General features: G+C 38.6%; 1 protein-coding gene across 2 annotated transcripts in view; it reads right to left on the bottom strand.

The window, feature by feature from the left end:
- Positions 1-15,012: 15,012 nt before the first annotated feature.
- Positions 15,013-27,830, bottom strand: part of GRM7 (glutamate metabotropic receptor 7) — an 888,658-nt gene continuing 875,840 nt past the window's right edge. Inside the window, exon 10 of one of the 2 annotated variants that reach the window (XM_054482695.2) lies at positions 15,013-16,222. In XM_054482695.2, coding sequence (XP_054338670.1) covers positions 16,173-16,222 — 50 coding nt within the window. In that variant the 3' untranslated portion in view covers positions 15,013-16,172. The remainder of the gene's footprint in view (positions 16,223-27,830) is intronic. The other variant, XM_054482693.2, reaches the window with a different exon arrangement.

Consider the following 27,830-nt stretch of genomic DNA (forward strand, 5'->3'; position numbering starts at 1 on the left):
AAAATGAGAACAGAGATCAGTAAAACAAATGTAAAACTCTTTCAATCAGTAGATGGTCTACACAAAGACTGAGGTCTAGGCATCTGCTTGGATGAGGATAAAAATATAATTTCTTTATCATATCTTTAGTTCTGCCTCCATTTTGGATGAAAGCATATCACCTCGATTTAGGATTATACCTAATTTTAATTTTGGTTATAAAGCAGATGAGAGTGGATTGCAGCAGGGAGTGGCAGAATTAGATCCATGCTCAGTTCTGTTCCAATACAGTTTGGCACAGAAATCACAGCCTGAAATGGAACATCTCATTGTGATTCCTCATGTGCTAGCAATAGAAGCTGAATAGAAAATTTGCCTTAAAATACAATCCAGAATGGGAGTGAATGTGGGACAGTTGCTGCTACGCAGAGAGCAGGCAGGCTTCTGAAACAACCTAATGATCTGTGCAACATGGATTGGAGTGGTCCTTGCCAACCCTGATGTTTTCCTGTGCAGAGTTTTAGTTAAACAACTCTGGGGATAGTATACACTTAAGTAGCCTTCCAAAGACAGCTCTGTGGAAAATACCCTGCCCAGACCATCCACTCTGTGGAATTCTCATTGAGATTTCCTTCAGAGTCCACACATGAGCCTTCCTTTCTTTGCCCTCTGTTTAAACACTTGAATTCTGGGCAAGTTTTCCAGAATTTAATAAGTTGTTTAGAGATCTCCAAGGTTTTTCTTATTGGCATTAGTGACTGTGCTAAGTCCTTGTTACCTGCCAGTTTAAAGAAGTTGCTAGGAGCAGGAAAAGTTTATATGACATCTCGTGGGATATTAGTTTGAGAGTTTTCTCAGCCAAGATGCATTTTCAGTAACTTCTCGTATCTACTCTATAGTTGGAAGCAGCCGCCATTCAGAAGGGGCTAGGCAATGTGCTTGGGGCCAAAAAATTATAAGGATTGTGCAAGAAGGGTGTCCCTTCCTGAATAAAAATATAAAGCCTCAGGAAGAGGGAGGTCTTAGCTTTTTTTATGTTTTTTGCTTGGATCGTGGGTGTGAAGTCTGGAAGTGCAGCAGTCATTTCATGAATCTGAGGATGAAAGTCACACGCATCAAAGGGAGAGCAAAGCAGGAAAATAAAAATAATCCAGGTTCTCGACATCTTCCTTAACCAGCTGTAATAGACCTCAACTGTTTGCAGACTTTACCTTGTTTCAGAAAAATAAATCCCTATATGGTCACTGAGTTTTCTGTTGCTTGCAGCCAAATGCAATCCTATTTGATACACTTTGTTTAATATTTTAAACTTCTTTTCATATTTTCACTCTTCCATGTGGATACTTCCTCAATAACAGCTCCTCACCCAGTTTTCCCCTACACATCCCACCTTCCATCCCCACACTGACCCACTGACATACTCATCTCCAACCCTATAACACCCAATGTTTAAAATTTTTAACATCATCATGTGTGTCCGGTATGTATTATTTCAATTACATGATTCCTTTAAAAACATGGGATGAAAAATATAATTCATTTAAAATGAAGGTATTTCTGGGTAACTCCAAATATGCCTGAAAAAAAAAATTGCTCATTGGAGGTTGAATTTTTTTCTCCCTAAGATTTAAAAATAAAATTTTGAAGCATGTAAAAGTAGAAAAACTATACGGTGAATACTCATACATTACACACAATTTCCACAGTTTACATTTCACTGTATTTGTGTTACTGCATGACTCTCACTTAAGCATATCATCACTGGAGAGCTGATCATCTAAGTGCCACTTGCAATAGATGGGTAGAACTTCATGTTTGTAAGTATTAAGGAATCTTTCAGAAGTATTTGGAGCTCTACCTTCCAGAGATTTATACTTGGACTTGTTTAGATGTAAGACCACTGAGCTTGGGGAAAAACATTACTTCCCTACCCCTTTGAGAGCACTGTTTTCAAAGTGTGATCCTTCCTGAACAGGATCAACAATAGGTACTTGCTGAAATGCAAATGTTGGGTTCCATTCCACTGCTACTAAATCAGAAGCACTGTGCATGGGCCCAGCAACTTGTCTTTGAACAAGCCTTCTATCTTAGTCCATTTGGGCTGCAATAATGAAAAACAGTAGACTAGTTAGCTTATAAACAACAGAAATTTATTTCTTACAGTTCTGGAGACTGGGCAGTCTAAGATCACCACATTAGCAGATTTGGTGTCTGGTGAGGGCTCACTTCCTGGCTTAAGAAAGTACCGTCTGTCTGTGTCCTTATGTGGTAAAAGGGCCAAGACAGCTCTCTGGGGCCTCTTTTATAAGGTCATAATCCCAATCATGAAAGCACTCACCTCATGACCTAATCACTTTCCAAAAGGCCCCATGTCCTAATACCATCACCCTGGGAATTAGGATTTCAACATATTAATTTGGGGAAAACACAAATAATCCAAGGGGATTCTGATGTTCCTTAAAGGCTGAGTATTAGAAATCATCTGCACCATGGTAGGTGGTTGGAGGTAAATGGATAGCTTTTATTACCCATTCCTTCTGTAATTAATAGTCTTTGAAATATGCTACACAATTTTTTCCCTATAAACATCATCATGTCAGATAGCTTGTTAACATAATAAGAAAAAGAAAGTGCAATCCTATTTGTTCCACTGGATTCTTTGCCTGTGTGGCTTTGGTAGATCAGGTACACCCCTATTGCAAAATCTTCCTGGATATTGATTATCTACATTAGTGTAATTGATCTGGTTGTCTGCATAAAAGGTAAGGCAACAGGCTGGTAAATATATCAACCACTTCCTCTGAATTGCAAATGAGCTAGGGACAGATGTGGCCTTATTTTCCACATATGACAATTTAGGGGGAATTCCTGCTTGTATATTATTTGTCATTTTTACTTTTGAGCCACTGTGCAAAGGGAGTGAGAAAATGAACAGGATGTAATTCTAGGATATGGTAACATTTAGATTCCAGTTATTCGAATGTCAGAAATCTTGGTCTGAAAGCTTTTTGTTCCAAATAAATATACATACACCCTAGTGAGTCATGCATGTCATTGGCAATGTGAATGAGAATTTTCAGAAGGACAACACATAGATGAGCATGGGGAAATGAGAAGTATTAAGAAATCTTTAAGAAAAATTTATGCCCATATCTGCAAGTTCTCTCCAGAGACATAGACATAAACTTGTTCACATATGAAAGCCATGGGCTTAATTTTGACCTATCCTAAATTTTTTCCATTCATGAGAAAAAGAAAAAGGTCTATTATTAGGTTAGTGCAAAAGTAATTGCTGCTCTTGCCATTTTTCTCTTTCATGGAGAAAAGCTATAGCTTTCGTTACTCATGGCTTCTTTAAAAGTAATGGCATTACTTTCATTACAAGTAATGGCAAAAGCAGCAATTACTTTTGCACCAAACTAATATGTCAGAATGGGATAATTGAAGGGGTCCAGGTTAGGGGGACCAGCCATTGCAGTGTGCCCAGGATTGGGGGATTACTAAAAAGCTGGACTTTCACTACCCAAGCCAAGAGAATCCCAGGTAAAACTAGAATATAGGTCACCTTTGTGAGGGTCAGAGGAGGAGCCTGATCTACATAACAATGGATGTTTCCTGGATCTTTCATTTCTCTATGGTAGGTTATTGCTGCAGACGTGAGGTCCTGCCAGTAGCCTGGATGTCTGACCTTAATTTTTTTTTAACATTTATTTTAAATTCAGGGATACAATTGCAGGTTTGTCACATATGTAAACTTATGTCGTGGGGACTTGCTGTACAGATTATTTCACCATCCAGGTATTAAGCCTAGTACCCGTTATTTTTTCTGATCCTCTTCCTCCTCTCACCCTCCAAGAGGCCCCAGTGTATGTTGTTCCTCTCTATGTGTCCATTTATTTTATCATTTAGCTCCCACTTGTAAGTGAGAGCATGTAACACTTGGTTTTCTGTTCCTGTGTTAGTTCACTAGCAATGATGGCCTCCAACTCCATCCATGTCCCTGAAAAGGACACGACCTCCTCTTTTATGGCTATTTAGTATTCCTTGGTGTATATATACCACATTTTCTTTATCCAGTCTATCACTGATGGGCATTTGGGTTGATTCCATGTCTTTGCTATTGTGAATAGTGCTGCAATGAACATACATATGCATGTCTCTTTATAATGGGATAATTTATATTCCTTTGGGTATTTACCCATTAATGGGATTGCCGGGTCGAATGGTATTGCTGTCTTTAGGTCTTTGAGGAATCACCACACTGTCTTCCACAATGGCTGAACTAATTTACAATCTCACCGACAGTGTATAAGTGTTCCTTTTTCTCCACAATCTCGTAATTTTAATCTTTTAGGGATCACTAGATAGAAGCACAGGATTCATGTTTCTATATAGGACAAAGCAGAATGTCAGGCTAATGAAACAAAGGCCTGAGGCTTATAAAGGGTCATAATTTTCTCTCTTTCATGGGGAAAAGCTATAGCTTTCACTATTCATGGCTTCTTAATCATGAGAGTGAAAATGATACTAAAGATAAAATAGATCCAGGTGATCTGCCTATTGTTGACCTGGTGGCTCTGATCCTCTTTCATAAATACACATAGACTCCTTCGAGCACCCCTCCCTCACACCCCCAGAGCTTCTGGGATGCCTTAGAAAAGAGAGTTTATTTTGATTTGCAAGTCCTACATTCAAGCTTTGGCTCTTCTACTTACAAGCTGTAAATCTAGGGTGATTGGCATAATTAACTCCATTGTTCCTCAGTTTTCTTTTCTGATCAAATGGGAATAAAACCACATTTTTAACAGAATTGATGAGACAGAGACAGTGGCTATGATGGAGATTGGTTAACTCTTAAGTCATTTGTAGGAGAATGGCTCAGTAAATGATCCAAGAAGCACAATAATCATTATTTATAGATGTAGAGGAGGAAAATTAGAATCTTAGTTGTAATTATTATGTATGTATTTTGTGTGTTGCCTCGAAGGCATTTGAGGTAGACATTTCTTATGTGAAGGACTGTCATGATTGGTCCACACGCAATCTTCTTTATATTTTAATAATATAATTAGAGCTTACTAACCTATCCCCAGCCCAAGAACTATAATAGTACCAGTAATTCATATCTGTCTATGTACTTCTTTCTTATACCATCTTCTTCTTTTTTTTTTCAAGAGGTAACTATGGTCCTGAATTTTATAGACAGTCTTTTAGGACTTACAGATAGTCTTTTAGGAAATCCAATTTATAGTACTGGATTTCACCCAATACTATGTTACTATGATTTATACAATGATTGCATTGTTCCACTGCTGCATAGTATTCTATTGTATGACTGCACTGTGGCTTATCCACTTTCCTCTCAAGGAATTTTGGGCTGTTTGCAGGTTTTTGTCATTATGAACAGTACTACTGCAAATACACTCATACATGTCTGCTGGGGCACTTAGAAAAAGTATCTCTTGGGTCAATATTGAGCAGGAGAGCTGAGTTGCTGGGACTTAGAGAACATGAATGTTTAACTTTATGAGATGGAAATTGTTTGCCAGTGGTGGTACTAATGAGTACTCAGATAAGCACTATATGACATTCCTTTGACTTTATTTATTTATTTATTTGAGATGGAGCTTGCTCTGTTACCCAGGCTAGAGTGCAGTGACGCGATCTTGGCTCACTGCAACCTTTGCCTCCCAGGTTCCAGAGATTTTTCCACCTCAGCGTCTCAAGTAGCTGGGATTGCAAGCAAGTACTACCAAACCCAGATAATTTTTTGTGTGTTTTTAATAGATACAGAATTTCCCTATGTCAGCCCAGCTAGTCTTGAACTCCTGGCCTCAAGTGATCTCCTTGGCCTCCCAAAGTGCTGGGATTACAGGTGTGAGCCACTGTGCCCGGTCTCATTTTTTTTTTTTAAACATTGCCAGTTAAACTAGTATCAAATACTCTTTTACTATGGTCTTGATTTACATTTCCCTGATTTCTAATGAAGTTGAGCATCTCTTTATATGTTCATTAGTCATATAATTTCCTTTTCTGTGAAGTGCCTGTCCTTTTTTCTATTGAGTTATTTGTCTTTATCTTCCTGATTTGTAGGGGATATATACATATGTATTTCTAATATATTATTTGCATATGTGTGTGTGTGTGTATGTGTGCATTCCATATACACACATAGTGTCTTTTTAGCCTGGGGGGGGTGCTATAACAAGGTGCATAAACAGAGTGACTTATAAACAACAGAAATTTATTTTTCACAGTTTTAGAGACAGGAAGTCTGCCATTACGGTGTCGGCATGGAGGGGTTCCGGTGAGGACCTCTTCCCAGATGCAGATTGCCTACTTATTGTACCCTCACATGGCAGAGAGCAGAACAGAGCAAACAAGCTCTCTGATAGTTAAAGGACCCTCATGACTGCATCTAATCCTAATCATGTCCCAGACAACCTGCCTCCTAATAACATCACGTTGGAGGGTAGAGGTTCAACACGTGAATTTTAGGCCGGCACACATATTCAGTCCATATATATATGTGTGTGTGTGTATATATATATATACACACACATATATATATATACACACACACACACATATGCAACACACACTCCTAAAGCATATGTTCCATGAGCATATGTATGTTTAGTCCTAGCATATATCCCTAATGTAATCCTTTATTGGTAGAGGTATTGCAAATATCTTCTGTATTAGTCCATTTTCATATGGCTGTAAAGAAATACCTGAGGCTGGGTAATTTATGAAGGAAAGAGGTTTCATTGATTCACAGTTCTGAATGACTTGGGGACCTCAGGAAACTTACAATCATGGCAGAAGGCAATCATGGCAGAAGCAAGCTTGGACCTTCTCACATGGTGGCAGGAGAAAAAAGAGTCAACGAAGAACCCCTTATAAAACCATTAGATATCATGAGAACTCACTATCATGAGAACAGCATGGGGGAACTGCCCCCATGATCCAATCACCTCCCACCAAATTCCTCCCTTAACCCATGGGGATTATGAGGATTACAATTCAAGATGAGATTCGGGTGGGGACACAGCCAAAAAATATCATCTTCTCATGGGTTGTATCTTTATTTCCACTTTCTCCAAAATATTTTTTGGTGAACACTAGCCTCGATTTTAATGTAATCAAAATTTTCAGTTGTTCCTTTTATAGTTAATTCTCTTTTTATCTTTTCAAAGGAAAATACATATAAAAATCTTATTTCATTCTGGTTAGGGGTTTATTACTTTGTATATTCAATGTCAGAAAGATATTTTTCCAAATTTTTTATGAAAGGCTTTTTGTTTCTCTTTTGACATTTTTATTCTCAGTCCATCTACACTTGATGATTTGGTGTATCATAAGAGCAAAAATTCCAAATTTTTTTCACATGATTAAGTGCTTTCTGAAATTTCTGTCATATAACCAAGATTTGTGTGTATAACTAACTCTGTGGGTCTCATTCTGGCCCACTGAGGGTATTAGCTTCTCTGGGAATATGTGCTGGGAACAGGTAAGAGCTAGAACTCTGATGGGTGCGAATGGCTGTTGTTCCTAATCTGCAGCGTTCATGCAATTCTTAGTCGCTGATAACCACGTTTATCTCAATAATATGCCCTGGGGACATATAAATGTATATTAATACCTAGGTCTTCCCCTCAAATTTCTGCTTTAGTTTGTCTGGCATGAAGCTTGTACATCAGCGTTTTTCAAAAGCCCTCAGGCAATGTGATTGTAGCTGCAGGGTTCAGAACAGCTGCTCTCGAGTTTGTGTCCAGAGATGACTTTGAGTTGGGAGCCAGCATCCTTTGTGTGCTATTTGCCATTTTAGCAGAAATCCATTGAATGGCTTTAAAACTAACTTTTCCCTCTGAGCATAAATATAGCACATGCTTATTGCAAAGGAAATGGAAAGTACAGGGATAAAACTGAGTAAATAATAATTCATAATTGTGTAAACCATTTTGTATATTTCAAGCTTTTTCTTGGCATGTATATGTGCATTTATGTAGTTGAGATCATCTTGAAAATAACTGAGCACTTCTCTATAACATTCATTCTTCTGAATCACTTTCAGTGCTGTTTAATAGTCAATCTTAGTGTAATTATTATGTTCTGTCCACACATATGCTTCTCTTGTAAAAAAAATCTTATTTCATTCTGGTTATGGGTTTATCACTTTATATATGTTGTCTGTGATTGCTATTCTTGGGCAAATAAGAAATCATGTTCTGGGCATTCTAATTTAGTGATTAATAGTATAGAGTTCTGGGCCAATGAGATATGAGTTCAAATTCCAGCTTTGCCATTTATCAACTGTGTGACATGAAAATTATTATGCCAATCTGTCCTTTTATTAAAATTAGGATAATAGTCCCCAAATAGAGCTGTTTTCTTTCAGGTTTAAATGGGGTGATGGATATGAATTGTTTGGCACAGTGCTGAGTACATTTCTCTCTATACTGTCTCTATGAACCAAATGTCTGGGTAGTTCCAAAGGCAGCTCTGCCCCATTGGCTCAAAGACCAGTCTGATTTGCCTGACCCAATTTTACTTAGTTATAAATGTTCACTGGGAGGATGGCCATTACTAAGATGCACTCGGTCATTGTTCAGCTCAGTAGCCAGATGCAGATTTTGCAGGAGAGCCCTGTTTGTTAGAAGAACAAGGTTAAAAAAATATGCCAATTACTCCAACAATGGATGCTGCTAGCTGGCTGGCTGACTCAAAGTTAGAATAATTGCTCCCTGGGAAAACACTAGTTCCCTTTCTCATAGTGAATAGTTTTCTGCAGTTGAGAGACAAAGCAATTTCTCAACTATGGAGCCAGGTGTGTAGACAGCTGGGGATTTGCCTGCTTGGATCTTCATATCTTTTTGGAGCCCTCAGGATGGTGGGCTAAAGCATAAAGTAACAGCAAACAAAATAAAGCATTGGAACATCCAAGTTTTTTAAATAGAAGTGAGGGCACAGTAGAGAGAAGTGAGGGCACAATAGAGAAACAGAAGAAATACAGTAAGGAAAGTACAACTCTGAGTTGGAGTGTTCTCCAGTGGATCTGATTGTGCATCTTGCAGCAGTCACCTCTGGATAAAAGTGGAGAATGTGAGAAATGCTGGCCATATCCTTTAGAATGCCAGCTCCCCTATGGCAGGGGATTTGGTTTCTTATGTAACCGCTGTGTCTTCAGGAATGAAGAATGGTGCCTGGTATATTGTAAGTGCTCAACACATTTGTTGATTAAATATCCTTCCACTGTCTATTATTATACCCAAGGGCCAGTTAAGAGAAAATAATTGCTTTTCTGAATCTTACTTGAGCCAGCAAGGAGGACCTAGAGAGGAGGAATCTTGGAGGAAAAGATCAATGTCATCAGAGCTCCTTAGCCAGGGGATAGTGGCCTGGACATAGCCAAATGGACAGGTGATGCTTTGGAGAGACAGATTTCAAAAAGGCAAAAGTAACTTTGGCAATGAACTTGAGACCAGAAGCAGGAAGATGGCAGAGCCAAGGGAAAGAGAAGGCACTTAGGAGTAGAATTCTCAATCTCTCATGACCCCAGGGAAGAAGAACAGAGAAATAATTTAAAGAGAACAATGTGAATACACAGCAAACTTTCCATGGAGCCAGGTTTGAACCGCATCCTACAAAAGCTGGTGGGGGGTGGGTGGTAAATGCAGATTCCTGTTCAACAGTGACAGGAGACTACAGGTGTAGTATTAGGAAGCCTAAAGTCCCGGAGTGGAGGTTTGCAAGATGTTTGAGTCAATGAAAATACTAGGTTTGGGTTTTGATTTTCTTTTTTCTTTTTTTTTCTTGATTTTTTAAATCTTGTGTGCAAGGTAGATGTTGGAAGAGCAGTTTGGTTGCTTGGATTTTTCCAAAGTATGGTCTGTGGACCACAAGCAGCATCACCATCATCTGGGAGATTGTTAGGAATGCAAATTATCAGCCCCATCCTAGACCAATTGAGTCAAACTCTGGGAATGGGACCAACACTGTGTTGTTATCAACCCCCTAGGAAATCTTAATGCTTACTGAAGTTTGAGACCCACTAGTGTGGAATATTAATCCTCATCCCTCTACACATTAAAATCACCTGGGAAACTTGCAGATAAAAAAATGTCCTGGCCTTATCCCAGACCAATTAAACGGATTCTTTGGAGTAAGGTCTAGCCATAGGTATATTTTAAAACTTCAAGGTGAATCTAATGTACAATCTAGGTCAAAAGCCAAACTCTAGTTCAGGGAGAAGCAGTGTGATCATCCCCAGAGAGCTTATTAAAAATGCAAAATCCTGGGCCCTTCTTGCTGCATCAGAATCTATATTTTTACCAAGATCTCCAGGTAATTCACAGACACATTAAAGTTTCAAAAGCATTTGTATAGATAAAAGTTATAAGGAAGAAATTAGAATTTGTATTTTCCCTCCACCTTCTCTTTATTGGTGGATTTACTGACTTCTTTTAAAGAGGAAAGGTACTAGACAGGAAGAGGAAAGGTACTAGACAGGAAGAGGAAAGGTACTAGACAGGAAGAGGAAAGGTACTAGACAGGAAAAGGAAAGACAAACTCAATGGTGTATAAGTCACAAAGCAGTGAAGGTTCCAGGTCAAAGAAAGGCAAGTAGCAGGTAGAGCGCATGAATGAGAGAACTGGGTGGTCTGTACAACTGACTTAGTTACTGGAGTTGCCAACAGCTCTTTGGCCATTACTCACATTACCAGATAGCTAAGCAATATGCAAATGAAATAAATGCACCAGGTAAAATTCAGAGCCAGCAAGCAATTTATGATTTCAGGCATTGGTAAGTTTGTAAGTATGAAGATAAGTCCTTTCCCCTTCAGAAGTCTTGGAGAATGGGAGCTTTGCTCATCTGGAGGTGGGTACTAGACTCCAAAGGGGAAAGGCCTTGGGAATAATGTATGAACTTGATTTGATTCTCTGGCAGGATTCCAGTGAAGAGTATCAGGCAGATTATCTTGTCAACACTTGGAGAGGATAAAAGGGAACCCTGAGCCTTTCAAGGTTAATTGATAATATTATTGGTCTGATTTCTTCCCTTTTGTGATGGAAAATCAGAGAAATGTTGTAGATAACAGTGTCTTCATTTTCACAATGCGTGATAGATGACCCTTGTCTTGGCATATTTTACTATTATTATGTGCAAAAGAAAATAATAGACTGGTTGTTCCTTTAGTATTTTGCATATTGTAAATGGCAAAATAACTAAACCTATACCTATCTAATGATGATAAATTCACCAAAGTCACTGGTTTCCGGTAGAAAATTCCAGGACCCTATTCTAGGCATCATCATCTTCCAGAATGTTTTCAGTACCTTAGCTGATGATTGACAAGGTGGGTTTATCATTGGAACAGAGGTTGGAAGAGTAGAAATTATATATACATATTAGGATCTAAACAGATACTGAAGACAGAGCATGATAAAGCAAATTTTACAAGAGGATAAATTATAGAGGGAAAATGTCAAATGGGGAATGATATGGCAGTAACAATTGGCTGAGTGATTGTGGGATTTTAGTCCACTGGAGCCTGGTTGTTTTGTTTGTGCAGCTGCCAAATGCGCTGATGGATACCTTAGGCTGCCTTAACTGTGTTCACAGCAATACAGTGATTCTTCTCTCTACATGGGGCTCCAGTTCCTACCTCCAACATGCTGTACATTATTGTGTTCAGTCTTGATTAGCACACATTGAAAGCAAAGCTAGCATTCTGGAACAAGTCCATATAGAGTTAGCTGGTTAATGAAAGTATTTGAATTCATGTCCTACTGCCATTGTAGAGGTGAATATACAGAGAATGCCAGGGGTGCATGGATTACCTGATACTGCAGAGCTAGTAAGTAGCGGAGCTTAGTGCTCTAACACAGGCATTCTGATCCTGAATCCAGTGCCTTACTACTGTAACACCTCCCTGTCCTCTCCCTTCTTCCTTCAGATGAAAGTGTTTGTGATTCAGAATATCTATCAAGTTCCCACTTCACTTCTCAAGATGTTCATTTTCCAATTAAAAGAAACCCCATCCAACAGCAGTAGCTTCTCCCTTACTACTGAGGCTGAATGTAAAATGTGCACACCTTTTCTTTCCTCTTGGTTACCTGAGTCTTGTTGGCCCTTAATGTCCCAACTATAGTCCTTCCTGATGTGGGGCTGGCTACAACTATTTGGCAGCACAGGCTCCCTCAGCCCTCCTTCAATATTCTTGAGCTCTTTCATTTCATCTATTCATTCTTGCTTGCACTGATTTATTTGCAAATATTTATGGAGTGCCTACTACTTGTGTTACAGGTAGTTAGGCATGGGCCGAGGGAGAGGGGGCAGGAGAGGGCTTTCCCCCGACCTACCAGGAATGTCAGGCAATTATCAGGTTATGGTTCAATAGTTATCACATTGCCTTTCTAAAAATGATAATTTGGTAGCCAGCCGGCACCAGGGAAAGACTATCTCCTGATGGTCCACAGCTGTCACAGTGAAGTGTTAATTAAATGCAGACACCAGGGAGAGGCAACTTCCCAGGCATGCACATTAAAAGACAAAATGTTGGAGTATAACCTTCTGAGGGCACTCCACCAGAAAAGGGAAGAAAGCCTCAGAAGGGCATGCATACAACTTTCTAACCCAGTGCACATGCTCACTTCCCATGGGCAAAGAGGGCACTGTGCATGTGGGGAGCCCACCTTAGGGGAAGAATTATAGGAAAGGGGCTCAAGACACTGGGAGTGGGTCATCCAGGTTAAACGCTGCACTTGACCTTCATGGTGTCTTTTTCCAAGTGTACTTTCCTTTCTTTCCTGCTCTAAAGCTTTTAAAAATAAATGTCCATTTCTGCTCTGAAACTTGCCTCGGTCTCTTTCTCTATCTTATGCCCCTCAGTCGAATTCTTTATTCTGAGGAGGCAAGAACTGAAGTTGCTGCAGACATGTATGAATTCGCTGCTGGTAATTCAGATACCTTCCACCCCTAACACTTGTCAAGCATTGTTGTAAGTGCTAGGATATTACGGTGAGCAAAACAGAATATCTCATCTCCTGGTGAATACTGCAGAAGGAGACTGATGAAAACAAGAAAGCAAATCTGAAAAGTCAGATAATCGTAAGTGTTGTAAAGAAAAATGAAGCAGGTTAATGGATTCACTGGGGGGCTGGGTGGAGGACTGTACTTTTAGATATGGTCAGGAAAGACCTTAGATGTTTAAGCAGAAATTGGAAATAAATGAGGATTTTGAATCATGCAGCTATTTCGGGGGAGAGTGTGTTAGGAAGAGAATCATGAAATGTCAAGACTTTGAGGTGGGGTATACTTGGTACAGGTGAAGAGCAAGGAGACCTGCATACCTGAGGGAAGTGAGTATTCATTGTGCTGCCTGGTATTGGTAATGTTACCCACTCTATCTGTTCTATGGCTACAGCCACACCTTAACTACTGGGTTGGAGATTAGCATTGTGGAAGATGATTAGAACTGCATTTTGAGGACTAAATAAATTGATATATAGGGTATACATTGTAATATATGTAGTATGCATAAAGTATGTAAAGTATATTTATATATGAGTGACAATTTCTTATAAATTGTGCTGCAGAAGTTTTAGTTTTTATCATTGTCGCTATCAAGATCATTATCTCAATTTGCCCCTGGGAATCCAGAGGAAAAGCAAAGGTCTTTGAAAGTAGCTCTTTCCAGTTCTAAATGGAATTGCTTTTGCTACTCCCCTGAATTCATGGTGTTACATTTGAGTACTTGGGAAAGACTCTTACGTAATTTCTTTTTGAAAGAAATGATTTCTACCACATGCCACAACACAGTCTGGCTTGCCCATGTACTTTTTAATATTCTCTTTCCATGTCTGGAATGGAAAGCATAGCACACTTGATTTTATTTTTAAAACAAAATATAGCAACCATGATGATGTTGATGCTGGTGGTCATAGCCATGGTGGTCATAATAGCTAACATGTATGGAGAGTTAACCATTTGCCAGCCACTGTTGTTATGTCCTACGCATGGATTTTCTCTTAGCCCTCATAACACTATGAGACAGGTAGCACAATTAACCTGTCATCTGCCTGAGGAAATGGAGAATTCAGAATGTTTATGTAACTTCTCCAAGGAGAGTTAGCAGGAGGAGGAGCCAGGTTTTACACCACTTTGGCCTTATGACTTGGAAATGCGGATCACCCAAAACTCATTTCTGCTTTGATTTGTATTTTCCTATGGTCTATTGGTTGAAGGGTATTTAAGGAGTAGGGAAAAATGAGGAAATACATTTGATTTTCTTTAGTCGGATATTGAAAAGAAATAATTTCTAGTGTCTCTAAGCACATTGCTTGGGCTGTGGGAGCTAAGGCACGGTAGGAAGAGTTCTGCAGATGCCAAAGATGAGATGCAGGTATGAGTTTTATTAGTCACAGCAGAAAATAAGTCACAGTTAGCTCCACCATATAACCTTTAAATACATTTTACTGTTTGGGGCCCAGCCCTGAGTACTAGGAACCAATGTTCCCCTCTGCAAATAGACAATCTTCTGAGTTCCTGATGGCCCAAGGTCCCAAGGTGCTATGAATTCATCATGAGGATACTTCCTGCAGTTGAGTTTTGAGAATCCCAAGTCTTAATCTCACTACTGATAACATGGCCACCATATTTGTTTGCAAATACAGAGACAACATAGTAGCTATTTTTACTTACGTCCTTTGGATAAATTTTGCAGAAATATTTATCTCTTCACTAAATTGCCCCCAGACTATTTTTTGCTTAAGCTAATATTCCCTCTTCCCTTCCCACTTGCTGAGTAAACATCTGGAGTTATCAGGTCTCAACTTCAATTATGAAGAAAAAGAATTGAATGGACTTTGTGATAGTACTTTTTCTATGAGACAACATAGCACCTCTGGGTTTTTAATATGCCTTTCAGAAATGGCTGTGGTCATGAGCTAAAGCATGTTACTTGAAAAAGTTGGGCTGTCCATATGGCTCTCTAACTTAGGACTTTTTGAAATAAACTGTAACTAATGGGAAAAACAACTAAAAATATTTATTGCAGAAAATAAAAAAGTTAACCAAAGTATTTTATTGATACATTCTTGGACAATATCACAGAACTGAAAGAGAATGGAAAGAGGGAATTTTTCAGCAAGGGTTGTTTTTTTCCACTAAATTGGCACATAAGCAGCAAGATTAACGAAAGTACTTATTACAAACAGTAAAAAACATACATGCTTTTTTCTAAAGTCCTTATCACACTGATCAGTCAAAGGGGGCATGAACAAAAACCTCAAGACATGAAAAATCCATATTCTTTCCTTCAAACAGCTTAATAATTATTAAAATTATTGCAAAATATTCATATACCCTAATTAAAAATAACAAAAGAGAACACAAATACAAATATTGAACATAATAAACATGTACTGTAAAATACATTACTGGCATGCATTCCAAAGATCAAGACCTCTATTCAGTTCAGCCAATACCTTCCTTTTATGTAACCTATCATATACCAAAGATAGGTGGGGCATACTTTCTCAGCACAGTTTTTGGTCTTTAAACATCTTTTTTTGTCTTAAAAAAAGAAACATGATGTGCAGTGGTACTATAATCGTAATTATACAGTCATGTACAGATGTACTTGTTTTAGTCTGCCAAGATTGCTTTAAAATTTTAATTATTTTAAAATTTTTCCAAATATTCCACCGTCTGAGAGAATAGGGCTCTATGAAAACAAGGCATTCGAAAACAAACAGTGAACCGAGGTACGACATTAGATGGCAAAGTGCAAAAGTCCTCACAAACTGTACAGAAAATTTCAAAACCTTGCAACCTAGAAGTACATACGTAATAAGACAGGTCAGCCCCAAAACGGTCCTGTGGCTCTCAGTGGTCCATTCTAAAGAGCCGGGGTGGGACTTGAGTTTCAACACTCCCTTAGGTAGGGAAGGTCCAAAATTGCAGCCGAGTTGGCAGTGCTGATGTCAGTGACTTATTAAGCCAAGATAAAGTAAGGATGTTTCATAAAGCAGCTGTTTAGGTCACTTGGATCCTCTAACATTGGTCTCCCGGCCAGGGAAGCTCCTCCGGTGATGGGAAGCGGGTAGGACCAAAGAGGCCTGTGCCAGGTTGGGTGACAAAATAACTGAGGGTCTTCCTCCTCCATGGTTCCATGGAATGGAACAGGTTAGATAACCAGGTTATTATAACTGACATACTTCTTTTTTGCAGCAGGGCCTGAAAGAAAAATTGGAAAGTGTTAGTTGCAGTAATAACCCTGTTTGCAAAGGTAGAAATAGAATTAGGACTTTTCACTTGAGGTGCAAAGTCAAAGTGGGGTGATACAGCTCTGAAGAACACACACAGACAACTTTGGATTCCTCTGACTCTAAGGCTTTGGCCACCAAAATCTGTGGTTCCCAGTGATTCTCAAATCATCTGCGTTCTCTTCTCTGAGATGTCTCCAGCTTCCCTCTTTATACTCTATTAATAAATTTATCAGTGATTGTTATGCTTTCTAATCAACCAACCCTTAACTTAAAGGGTTCACCCACATTGTGGTATATTTCGTTGTGTGCTCTTCTCACAGACCTTCTAATAATAACTGGCCTTTGCTTGGAAAAGGTCTGTCCTGGGTCACTGACATTAATTGAGGTTGAATGCAGATTAGGTCAGAATGTCTTCTTTAGTGCTGATTCACACAATCAAAAGACTACAGATTGACTTGTATAGTGTTAACTGTAAGTTGTAAGTGGTCATTTGCAGAACTATTTCCATTAAGATGTAAAGCTCACTTAAACCTGTCAGGTGTCTGACACATACACACTCTACATTTGATTTCCTTAAATGTAGAAATTATTTTTCTACTTGGTACAGTGATTTCAGGACTCACCTTCACTCACTCACTCAGGCAGTAAATATTTTTATCTACTGTATTGCAGCCACAGGGCTAGACACTGAAGACCAGCCAATGAGCACAGCAGATTTCATGTCCTCATGCTGGAAACAAAGACACCAGGATCCCAGAGTGTGCCCTTGGTTTAGGTTCTAGTCCTCAATACCAAGTCATACCGTTGCAATGATGTGATATGTTCTTTATTCACTAAATCTTGGTAGTTTTGCATCAGTTTCTGTTGGGCACAAAGTAACTTTTGTGTAGCATTTACTGATGACTTATTTTGCTTACTGTTTTTAGATTCTAAATAGAAGTGTTCACTCAAGACAGAGAAATGTCAAGAGCTCTTCAAGAACTCTTAAGTAGGGATTCATATACAATTTTGGAGGAACGGAGAAGTCATATTAACATACTGAGAGAGAGTTTGTATTTAAACTTTGAATAATACAAGTAGTACGTTACAGGTGCATACATGATTATAGATCTTACACAGGATACTGTACACTATACAACAAGCCTGGTCTTCTTTTCTGGATTAAATATGGGGACTCTCTGACAAACTTTGACTTGAAGACTCATTTTTATTTGAAACTCATTTCTATATTAAACCATACTGCATTTATTAACTAAAATACAAAAAGGTAAATAAGAATAGAATTTTATGAAATTCAGGGCCTCCTGGAAAATCTGGTGATGAGAACTGAGTCACGATATGTCCTCATTTGATGAACACATGGCCTCAATAATGCCCAGATCTTCCAAGAAGTTTCCCATTATCCCAGTGTTGTCTTCAACAATATGCTTGGTTTGGGTACAAGGAGGAAAACTTTCAAAAGATGTTTCTTGACTCTTATTTTCAGTGTCATAGCTAGAAGATCTTAGCTGACAGTTGCAAGCAATAGTCACAGCATGCCTTGTCAAATGTCAACACACTAATTATCCTCAGGACAAAAGGAGGGAAAAAATAAAAACAAAAAACGAAAACCCAGAAGCTTGTACTGACCTAAATACCTGAGACCACCTTTATTGTGTGATTAATTAAGATTGTTTTCTGTAGCATAACTGTCTCGTAAAAACAAAAATGAATTTTCTTAAATTGATTACTATAAAACACTAATTTCTCAGGAAGAGTTTTTACGAAAAGAATAAGTAGGTTAGAAAATATTATCCCCAAATTGTAAAGCTGAGCATTGGCTGGGTTTAAATTAAAATCACGATGAGGTTATGTTTAAAAAAATTGGATATAAAAATAATGGCATTCCATTGATGCTTTGCTTAGATTATCTTCTTGTGTTCTACGTAGCCTTGAGATGAGCACTGTTTATGATCTCCATTTTACATAGGAGGGGTCTGAGGCTCAGAGGAACAAGCAATCCAGAACTAGGCTGCCTGATGGTTGAATCTTTATTTCTGTCTCCATGCTACAATGGGAAGACAATACTGCAGTTGGACTCACCTGACCTGGGTTCTGATTCAGCTCTGTCACTTACTTGAATGTGACCTTGCCCAGTGTCTTGATAATGAACTCCTTGTAGCCTTTGTAAAATTTGGAGAGGCTGGGTATGGTGGCTCACGCCTGTAATCCCAGCACTTTGGGAGGCCGAGACGGGTGGATCATCTGAGGTCAGAAGTTTAAGACCAGCCTGGTCAACATGGTGAAACCCCATCTCTACTAGATATACATAAAATTAGCCAGGCGTGGTGGCAGGTGCCTGTAATCCCAGCTACTCGGGAGGCTGAGGCAGGAGAATCACTTGAACCCGTGAGGCAGAGGTTGCAGTGAGCTGAGATTGTGCCATTGCGCTCCAGCCTGCACAACAAGAGCGAAACTTTGTCTCAAAAAAAAAAAAAACAAAAAAAAAACTGAGAGAATAATTGTTACCTGGTGCACTGTTGATATCACCAATGTACAAAATACCCCAGTTTCTCATCTGGGAATATAATGTATAAATGTATTTTTAAATTACAGAGTTCTATACAAATGATAAGCCTCAGTACACACTTTCTTTGCAGAATTGCTAGGAACATTGCCCCAAAATTATAATGAAGTTTATGCAGGTCCTAGAAGGGCAATTTGTGTACTTTTCACAGCAATGTCCAATGTATTATGTTTATTTTTGAGCCATTCTAGTCCTGTGAGTAAATAAAATAAGTGCCTGTGGTGTCTGATAATTCCATTTATTTCACTAGAAATGTAGTTTATGGTCAGGAAAGAAAATCACTGAGCTCAAAATAGTTGTGCAATGAAGCACTTGCTAAGGAAATAAACTTTTTATTTTAAAATAGTATGTTTTTCTCTTATAAAGTTACAGATTTTAAAGAAGAATAATAGTATATGGCATTGTCCCTATTAACTTTTTAAAGTTATATCTACTTATCTACATAAGTAGTTCTCAAAACAAGGTATCTTGAAGAGTCGATGTTTACAGTGAGGTAGTGTGAAGAATACTGGTTTGTGAAATGAATTACTAATACACCATTGCTACTTAAGAAAGGTAAAATATTCCAACTCATTCTTGATGTCTTGTCAAAATCAACACTCAGTTTGACATCAACTTTATTGAGCTTCTTATTTTCTCTTTGCTTTTCTCTGAGCTTTTTTGTCTTACAGAAATTTCTTTCCTCAAGGTGCATTCTATGGAACATGCATAACCCAGATTCAAGGAAGTGAAGAAAAAAATAGAAAAGAGAGCCTCATAGATATTATGTTGGGAAACACTGAATAAGTGATATTAAACAGTACTCTTTCCTGTTTCCACCCCATATTTAATTTCTTTATATTTTAAGTAATAAGAAATTTGTAGCTTATTAACTATATACCATGTGTTCTCGTCAGCTCTTTTTGAAGAATGTGTGTATAGATGTGTATGTGAATAAGAACATGTATGAAGTGATTTAAACATCCAAAAAGGATAAAAACAAAATATAACAAAATATTATATAAGCCCTCAATATAACACGTTGACATACTGACATCTTGATTCAGGTGCCCCTCCATCCACTCATAGGAAATAAGATGCAATCAAAGCCCTTCACATTCCATGTTCTTCCCCATCCCCCCGTAGTATCTACTATCCTGAACTTGGGATGTGTCCTATCGCTACTACAGTAGTTGTCCATAAACTATAGCTATATAGATTTCTGTGTTTTAAATTGTGCAAATTATTCCATGCATATCCACTTGAAATCTGGTTTCATATAACACTGTGTTTTTAAGATTTACTTACATTGATTTAATAATCATAGTAACTATATAGCTTTCTATATATTAATGTTAGCATAACAGATTTTCTTTAACTCTTTTCCTATTGATAGACTCTACTTTCTAATGTTTTTGAAATAACAAGCAATGCTGGAGTAGATGATACCTACAAAACAATATTTTTAACAAAGTTGAATGACAATGTTATAGGGCAGGATAAAATATTTGTCATGTATTTAACTGACAAAGGATTGATATCTAAATTTTTTTAACTTATACAAAGGAATAAATAAGAAACAATCTAATTTTTAAAAACATAGACTCAAGATGAATAGACAATTTGTAGATGAAGAAATACAAATAAATGAAAAATGTTCAACCTCATCAACTAGAGAAGTGCAAATTAAAACATTAGTAAGATAGCATTTAATGCCTGTACCATTACAAAAGAAAAAATGAACTAATACTAAGCATTGGTGGGTGTGAAAAAGTGAGAACTCTCAGACAGCACTAAGGTATAAATGTAAGTTGGTAAATTTATATGGGAGAGCCATTTGGAAATATCTAGAAAACCTAAAGCTATGCATACCACTGAATCAGCAATTTCACTTCTAGATCTAGACGTGAGATACTTTCATATGTACACATAGACATGCTTAGGATTTCAAAAGCCTTTAATATAATAATTTTCTCTGTGATTCTCCAAGAAAACATTCTCTTATAGAGGCTAGGCACATAAAGGCGTAAAGTGGGCCAGGTGTAAGATATTAAGGAAGGATACAGACCATAGTGAACTAGAAATCACCTGCCCCATCTAAAAGGCATAATTATGTGGGATGTTACCACAATAGGACTTTAGTACATTTTTTGAGGAGGAGCTTGACTGCATAATTTTATGTAAAAGTTCATTTTTTCACTCAGTCATCTAACAAATATTTATTGAGCATGTATTATGTGTTGGGCTCTATTCTAAGCATTAGAAATACCTCAGTTTTTAATAAAAGTTTTAAGATCATATTAAAACTATTTAGCAAGTCAAAAAGGAAATAGAGACCAGAGGCTAGATAGCATCTCTAGGCTGCTTGTTTTCAACTCTGTGATCCTGTCTGCACTCAGTTCCTCAAATGTACTTGATTATAAAGCATCCTCTCCCGCTCCCCTTTTTAGTGGATCATTTTGCATTATGTAAGAACATACTTTTGGAAGTACATGGGGATATTTCTTAAACCTTAACCCTGCCTATCACTTTAGTCATTTGTAAACCTCACCAAACTTCTGAATATTGGTTTATTCCCTGATACAACTTTGTCCAAACTAACTTTTCTATGAAACCATTCAAAGCACTGTCTGTGCCTCTTCCCCCACCAACTCTGCAAACTAATGCTTCCCTATTAAACATGATTCACAGTTGTTGTTTACTTATAAATATTTCAACTGGGAGGGATTCTTTATATTATGGTTTGCAGTTACTAACATAAAAAGAAATACTTTTTTTTTGTAATTACTTCTGTAGTCAATGGCCTGTTTCCTGCCTGTTCATTTCATTAGTAAATTGCCCTTAGCCCATCACTTAATAGCAAAAGAGTAGATGTTATCTTCAACATCTCGATTCTCATTTGAGACTTCAAGAAAGCTACTAAACTTCCTGTATTTTACAAAGAAGAAACAATTCATTTTATAATGATCTCTCTTAAATCCTTTTTTAAATTTACTACTCAGTTTAGCACATTACTCAACTTGAGAAGATACAAAGCTAAAGCTAAAGAATGAAGAACATGACTACCAAAAAACTGAGACATTCCCAATCATACCAGTTCAACTCTGAACTATAAAACAATTGAGACTTTCTCCGTCTCCCAGGAGAATGCAAGGCTATTATTTTGCTCATATGTTTGGTACCTGGATTTTTTGACACAAGAAACTTGCCAGGGGTAAAAACATGATCAGTCGGAAAAATAACTCAGTATTTCAAATCACCATAATTTCCAATCCAGTGGCAAAAACTCCCAAATCTGGATTTCTGTTGGCTACTCAGCCATTCATCTAACAAAATATTATTTAACACATATTAAATACCAGGAACTTTAATACATGCTAACATTAAAAGCAGACATGGGAATCTGTAAGCTGTTTACTTTAACATTTACTTACTTCTCATTCATTGTATATTCAGATTATTTAACAAATATTTATATAAAGCTGCCATGTGTCATCAGCAAGGGATTGGCATATCCTTTTTTTTCTACTCAGTGAGATAAAGATAAAGCATGAATTTATAAACTAAACTCAGATTGAGAAGAACCCCACCCCCCTGCCAAAGCAAACTGGCACCCCTTCCTAATGCTGAATAAGGTAGGTAGGTCAGTAGATGGTGAGGCAGCAAACCTGTTACAGGTTATTGGAGACAATAGTGATCCAGTTCAAGAGAATGGAGAAGCATCAGCCTAGATAACCTTAGAGAAAGTGTGTGAAGTTTTTGCCTCATTTGTACCAGGAACAGGGAAATGAGTCAGATACAGTCTTTATTGTTATAGAACTTATATGATAATGCAAAAAACCATTACATATCTGTGATGAGTGCTTAAAGATATTTTACAAAGACTAATTTTGTTTTGGAAGAGGATGTACTGTGCTAAGCCTGGGAAGGCTTTTCAGTGGAAGGGGCATTGATTCGGACCATGCAGTGTGAGACAATTTAAGAAGAGGGCAGGGCAATATAAAGGTATACTTTGTTTCCAAAGGTGCGTGGAGAGGAGGGTCAGACAGTGCTGGAAGTCAAGCCTGGAAAGGTAGGCAGGGCCACATAAATTACTTCAATAAATAAAACTTCAATAAACCTGCAGATTGTCATAACAAATTCAGGGTGCTGTCAGAGGCATTTGAACCAGAGCAACTCCATCTTGAATAGGGACTGGGCAAAATAAGGCTGAGACCTTCTGAGCTGCATTCCCAGGAGGTTAAGGTACTCTAATGATAGAAGCAGGAGGCAGAGAAATGGCTAGGCAGATAGGGAAGGGTCCCCAGAAAATCTGACACGCCCCACAAGTGTTTACAACAGATGTTTTGTGCAGACAAGGGGGCAGTGGACTGGAGGCCCACATGCACTAGGGGAATGGGGTGGAGCCACCAGAAACAAACATCTTATTCAGGGGAACAGCCTGGCCTCTTTGGCTCCTGTGTGGTGACCCTGGTATTCAGTTTGTGAGGTGGAAACCTGCTTGCAGGACCCCTCTCTTTGCTGAGAGCTTTCCTTTCACTTAGTAAATTCTGCCCTCCTCACTCTTCAATGTGTTCATGTGCCTAATTCTTCCTGGTTGTGAGATAAGAACCTGGATTTAGCTGAACTAAGGAGTAAAAATCCTACATCACTACTTAGGATGACTACTCATCCTAAGTCACAGGATGAAAGAGGAGGTTGGCACAAGATACAGGTCATAAAGACCTTGCTGATAAAATAGCATGCAGTAAGGCCAAATCCCACCAAAACAAAGACAGTGATGAAAGTGACCTCTGGTCATCCTCGCTGCTACCCTCCCACCAGTTTACAAATGCCATAGCAACATCAGGAGGTTACTCTATATGGTCTAAAAAGGGGAGGAATGAATAATCCACTCCTTGTTTAGCAGATAATTAAGAAATAACCATAAAAATGGGCAACCAGCGGCCCTTGGGGTGTTCTGCCTATGGAATAGCCATTCTTTATTTTACTTTCTTAATAAACTTGCTTTCGCTTTGCACTGTAGACTAACCCTGAATTCTTTCTTGTGCAAGAGCCAAGAACCCTTTCTTGGGGTCTGGATCAGAGAGTACCAGTACCAGTCTGGTTCAGTTACAGTACCAGAAACAGAAGAATGAACAAGTCAGAATTTCTATGGTTATTTAGCTTTCTAATGAAGGTTCTCATAAAAAGCCTTTAATGCTAAAGCAGTGGTACTTGAGAAGCCACAGGGAAATATTCACAGTTTTGAAGAGGATCCTCACATTTGTTTTTCCCTCTCTGTAATGTCCTTCTTTGCCTTTTTTCCTTAATTGGTTTCCTGTTCTTTGCTCTGGTTGGTTTTAGTTTCTAGTCACTTGCTCCAAGTGGCCTTTCCTATCCCTCCAGACAAGTGAGATGTTCCTGCTCTACCCTCTCACGACCTCTCTACTATTCCCTCCTCATATACAACCAGGGTGAAGCACTAATTTCTCATGTGTATCTCCAGCATTAGAACTTTAAGTCTCAGGATGGCAGAGACAGTTTTTTTCTAGTGCTTGGGAAGTGTGCAATGTATAGTTGGCTCTCAATATTTTTGGGATGTGTTACCATAGAGAAACCTTTTGTAATTGCCCTTCCTGCCCACTGCATAAAGAAAGACCACAGCATTGTAGTAGAGAAAGAGCTTAATAAGGGAGGCTGAGGCAGGAGAATGGCGTGAACCTGGGAGGTGGAGCTAGCAGTGAGCCAAGATCACCCACTGCACTCCAGCCTGGGCGACAAAGCGAGACTCCGTCTCAAAAAAAAAAAAAAAAAAGCTTAATAGACACAAAGCCGGCCATACCACGTGGAAGATGGAGTTTGCACTCATATCATCTCGTTCAAAGCTCACAAGTTAGGGGTTTTTCAAAGACAGTTTAAGGGAAGGGGTGGGAGTGGCCAGGTAACAGGTGCTTGCTGCTGATTGGTTGGGACAGAGGTGAAATAGTGGGCCAAAGCTGTCTTCCTGAGGACTAAATTGCTTCTGGGTGGGGCCACAGGAGTGGGGGCGCTGGTGATCCAGGGGGAACCATGAGTGTCAGACATGGAAAGCAAACAGAAAAGCTATCTCAAAAGGCCAGTCTACAATTGTGGTGTTATTTGCAGGTGTAATTGGGGAAACTGCATGTCTTAGAATCTCTGGAATAATGGCTGACAATCATGCATGTCTGAGCCTTAGCAGGACTCAGCCTCCTCTCCCTCTCCTCCTCCTAGCCTGGTGGCCTCCCTTTAGCTTTACGAAAGTGGTTGAGTTTTGGGCAAGGCCTATTATCATTTAAATTGTAGCCTAAATGTCTTCCAAAGTTAGCTTGGCCCAATAGCCCAACAATAATTAAGGGAAAGGCAAGATGGGGGTTGAGTTAGCTCGCTTACTGTTAGAATCTTCTCACTGATATAACTTTTGCAAGTGCAGTTTCACTTTGCTCTCTGAAGTCATTGTCAGCTCTAGGAGGGTCTTAGAGATGAATAGAACAAAAGAAAAATATGTGGGAACTTCGTGAGCTTTGCCATCCTTTTTTTCCATCCCTTTTTTCAGTATTCTCCTATGGGTTACTGTATTTAAAGCTAACCATTATTATAACTCCTCAGATTTCCTGTGTAAATTTTAAGCCACAGCATTCTTTTTTTTCCCCTCTTTTTGCATCTAAACATGGCCAAAACAGCCTGGCTAAATTGAGAAATCAATTTTCAGTTCTGTCATGGAAAGAGTACATGAACGTTCTAGTGTCTCTTAAAAAAAAACACACACAAAAAAAACTAATTTGTGCTTTAAGCTGTAAAGCATCAAACAGGTTTACATCATTCTTAAATGGCATATTTGAAACAAACAGACAAAGTCTCTGTCTTAAAACATCTTTAAGCTTAGCTAAGTTAAAATCTAGGTACTTTGATGGTGTATATGTTTTACTTTGGAAAACAATAGATATGCATTAAATTACTACATCAGATTTCTACTTTTTCTTATGCACTTTGGGCATTGAAAAGCTTTTGTGCATTTTACAATTTCAATATATTATAGATGCAAGCAATCTGGAGCATATTATGAATGCAGTGCAATCATACATCAAAGATCGAAGCTGTGAACCAAAGTCTGTCTTAAGGCTAATGTTACAAATAAGGCAATAGTGACAAAATAGCAGCAGAGTAGTACTTAGTGTTCCTGGATGAAAAGCTCCTGCTGAAATCCAGGTCTTGCTATTTTTGGATAAGACATTCATAGTCTCTTCATTCATTCCTTTATACATTTATTGAACTTTTACTAAGAGCTCACAGTGTACTAGTATAGCCTGGCTATAAACTAGTAGCACAGAAGTAAGGAAAAATAGTCCATATCTTTGATCAGTTTCTGGTTCAGTACAATTCAACATATATCTGTTGAGCACCTACTATTTGTCAGATACTGTTTTAGGCAATAGGGATGTAGCCATGTTACTGTGCAGGTTCAGTCCCTGCTTTCACAGAGCTTAAATTCTACTTGGAAAGACAGATCTTAAAACAAACAAACAAACAAAAAAAACAGGCCAGGTGCAGTGGCTCACGCCTGTAATCCCAGCACTTTGGGAGGCCAAGGTGGGCGGATCACAAGGTCAAGAGATTGAGACCATCCTGGCCAACATGGTGAAACCCTGTCTCTACTAAAAATACAAAAATTAGCCAGGTGTGGTGGTGGGCGCCTGTAATCCCAGCACTTTGGGAGGCCAAGTTGGGCAGATCATAAGGTCAACAGATCGAAAGCAGCCTGTCCAACGTGGTGAAACCCCGTCTCTACTAGAAATACAAAAATTAGCCAGGTGTGATGGTGGGCACATGTAATACCAGCTACTCGGGAGGCTGAGGCAGGAGAATTGCTTGAACCCGGGAGGTGGAGGTTTCAGTGAGCTGAGATGGTGCCACTGCACTCCAGGCTGGGCGACAGAGCAAGACTTCATCTCAAAAAAAAAAAAAAAAAAAAAAAATTAGCCGGAGGTGGTGGCATGCACCTGTAACCCCAGCTACTCAGGAGGCTGACGCAGGAGAATCCCTTGAACCCAGGAGGCAGAGGTTGCAGTGAGCCGAGATTGCGCCATTGCACTCCAGCCTGGCAACAGAGCGAGACTCCATCTCAAAAACAAAAAACAAAAGTAGATGCAGCCAATTCTCTTTATTCACGGCACTTATATTCTATAAAATCACCACAAACACTGAATTACTGAATACTGAACCACTGCTTCTAGAGCAAAATACAGCGTTAGTTACCTATACCCCTCCAGTCACAACATAACCTTATTTTATGTATATGTTCGATTAAAAACACTTTATTATTACATATTGTTGACTCATTAATATTGAAATCAGAGCTGACGAACGCCTGTAAAAAGCGTCTCTAACACGTGTACTTTCTCCTGAAGGCTATGACAAATCATAGCCTTCTTGCACTTAGGAATATGACACAGCACTTTAGTATTATGTATAGGAGTTATTTTAAACTGCAAAACCACCAACCAAAAGTACAGGTGTTAAATAGTCTGAGAAAAGGACACATTCAAATATGAGAGCTGAAACCAGAAGGTAGGGCATCACCCTTTTTGACCTCAACTGCAAATGCATGCATTGGGTGATTCAAATAGTTTGGTGCACTGCATATTCTTGTGAATGACTGTGAAAATGCCATAAGTATTGATGTTGAGGTTACCAATCAATTTCAGCATGTGGGTGAATTTGCAAATATAAAATTTACCCATACTGAGAATCAACTGTATTACAATGTCATGGAATCCCCAAAACTATGAAACAAACAAACAAACAAACAAAAAAAACAGCCTGAGGGCATTATGCTGAGGTTGCTGTCCAAGGTGCAGAGAGGATGACTTGTTTCTTACTCATCCTTACTCATTAGGTAGGAGGTGCCAATTACAAGAAAGAAGACCAGCTAGGAATTGATGGAATAATTAGCACTATGTGTTAAGTGGAATTCCAAGTCATTACTACAGTGGGGTTCTAAATGAACAAGCATATAGAGATGCCGCTGCAT

This window comes from Pongo pygmaeus, chromosome 2 (assembly GCF_028885625.2).
Source record: "Pongo pygmaeus isolate AG05252 chromosome 2, NHGRI_mPonPyg2-v2.0_pri, whole genome shotgun sequence".
NCBI classification, from domain to species: domain Eukaryota; kingdom Metazoa; phylum Chordata; class Mammalia; order Primates; family Hominidae; genus Pongo; species Pongo pygmaeus.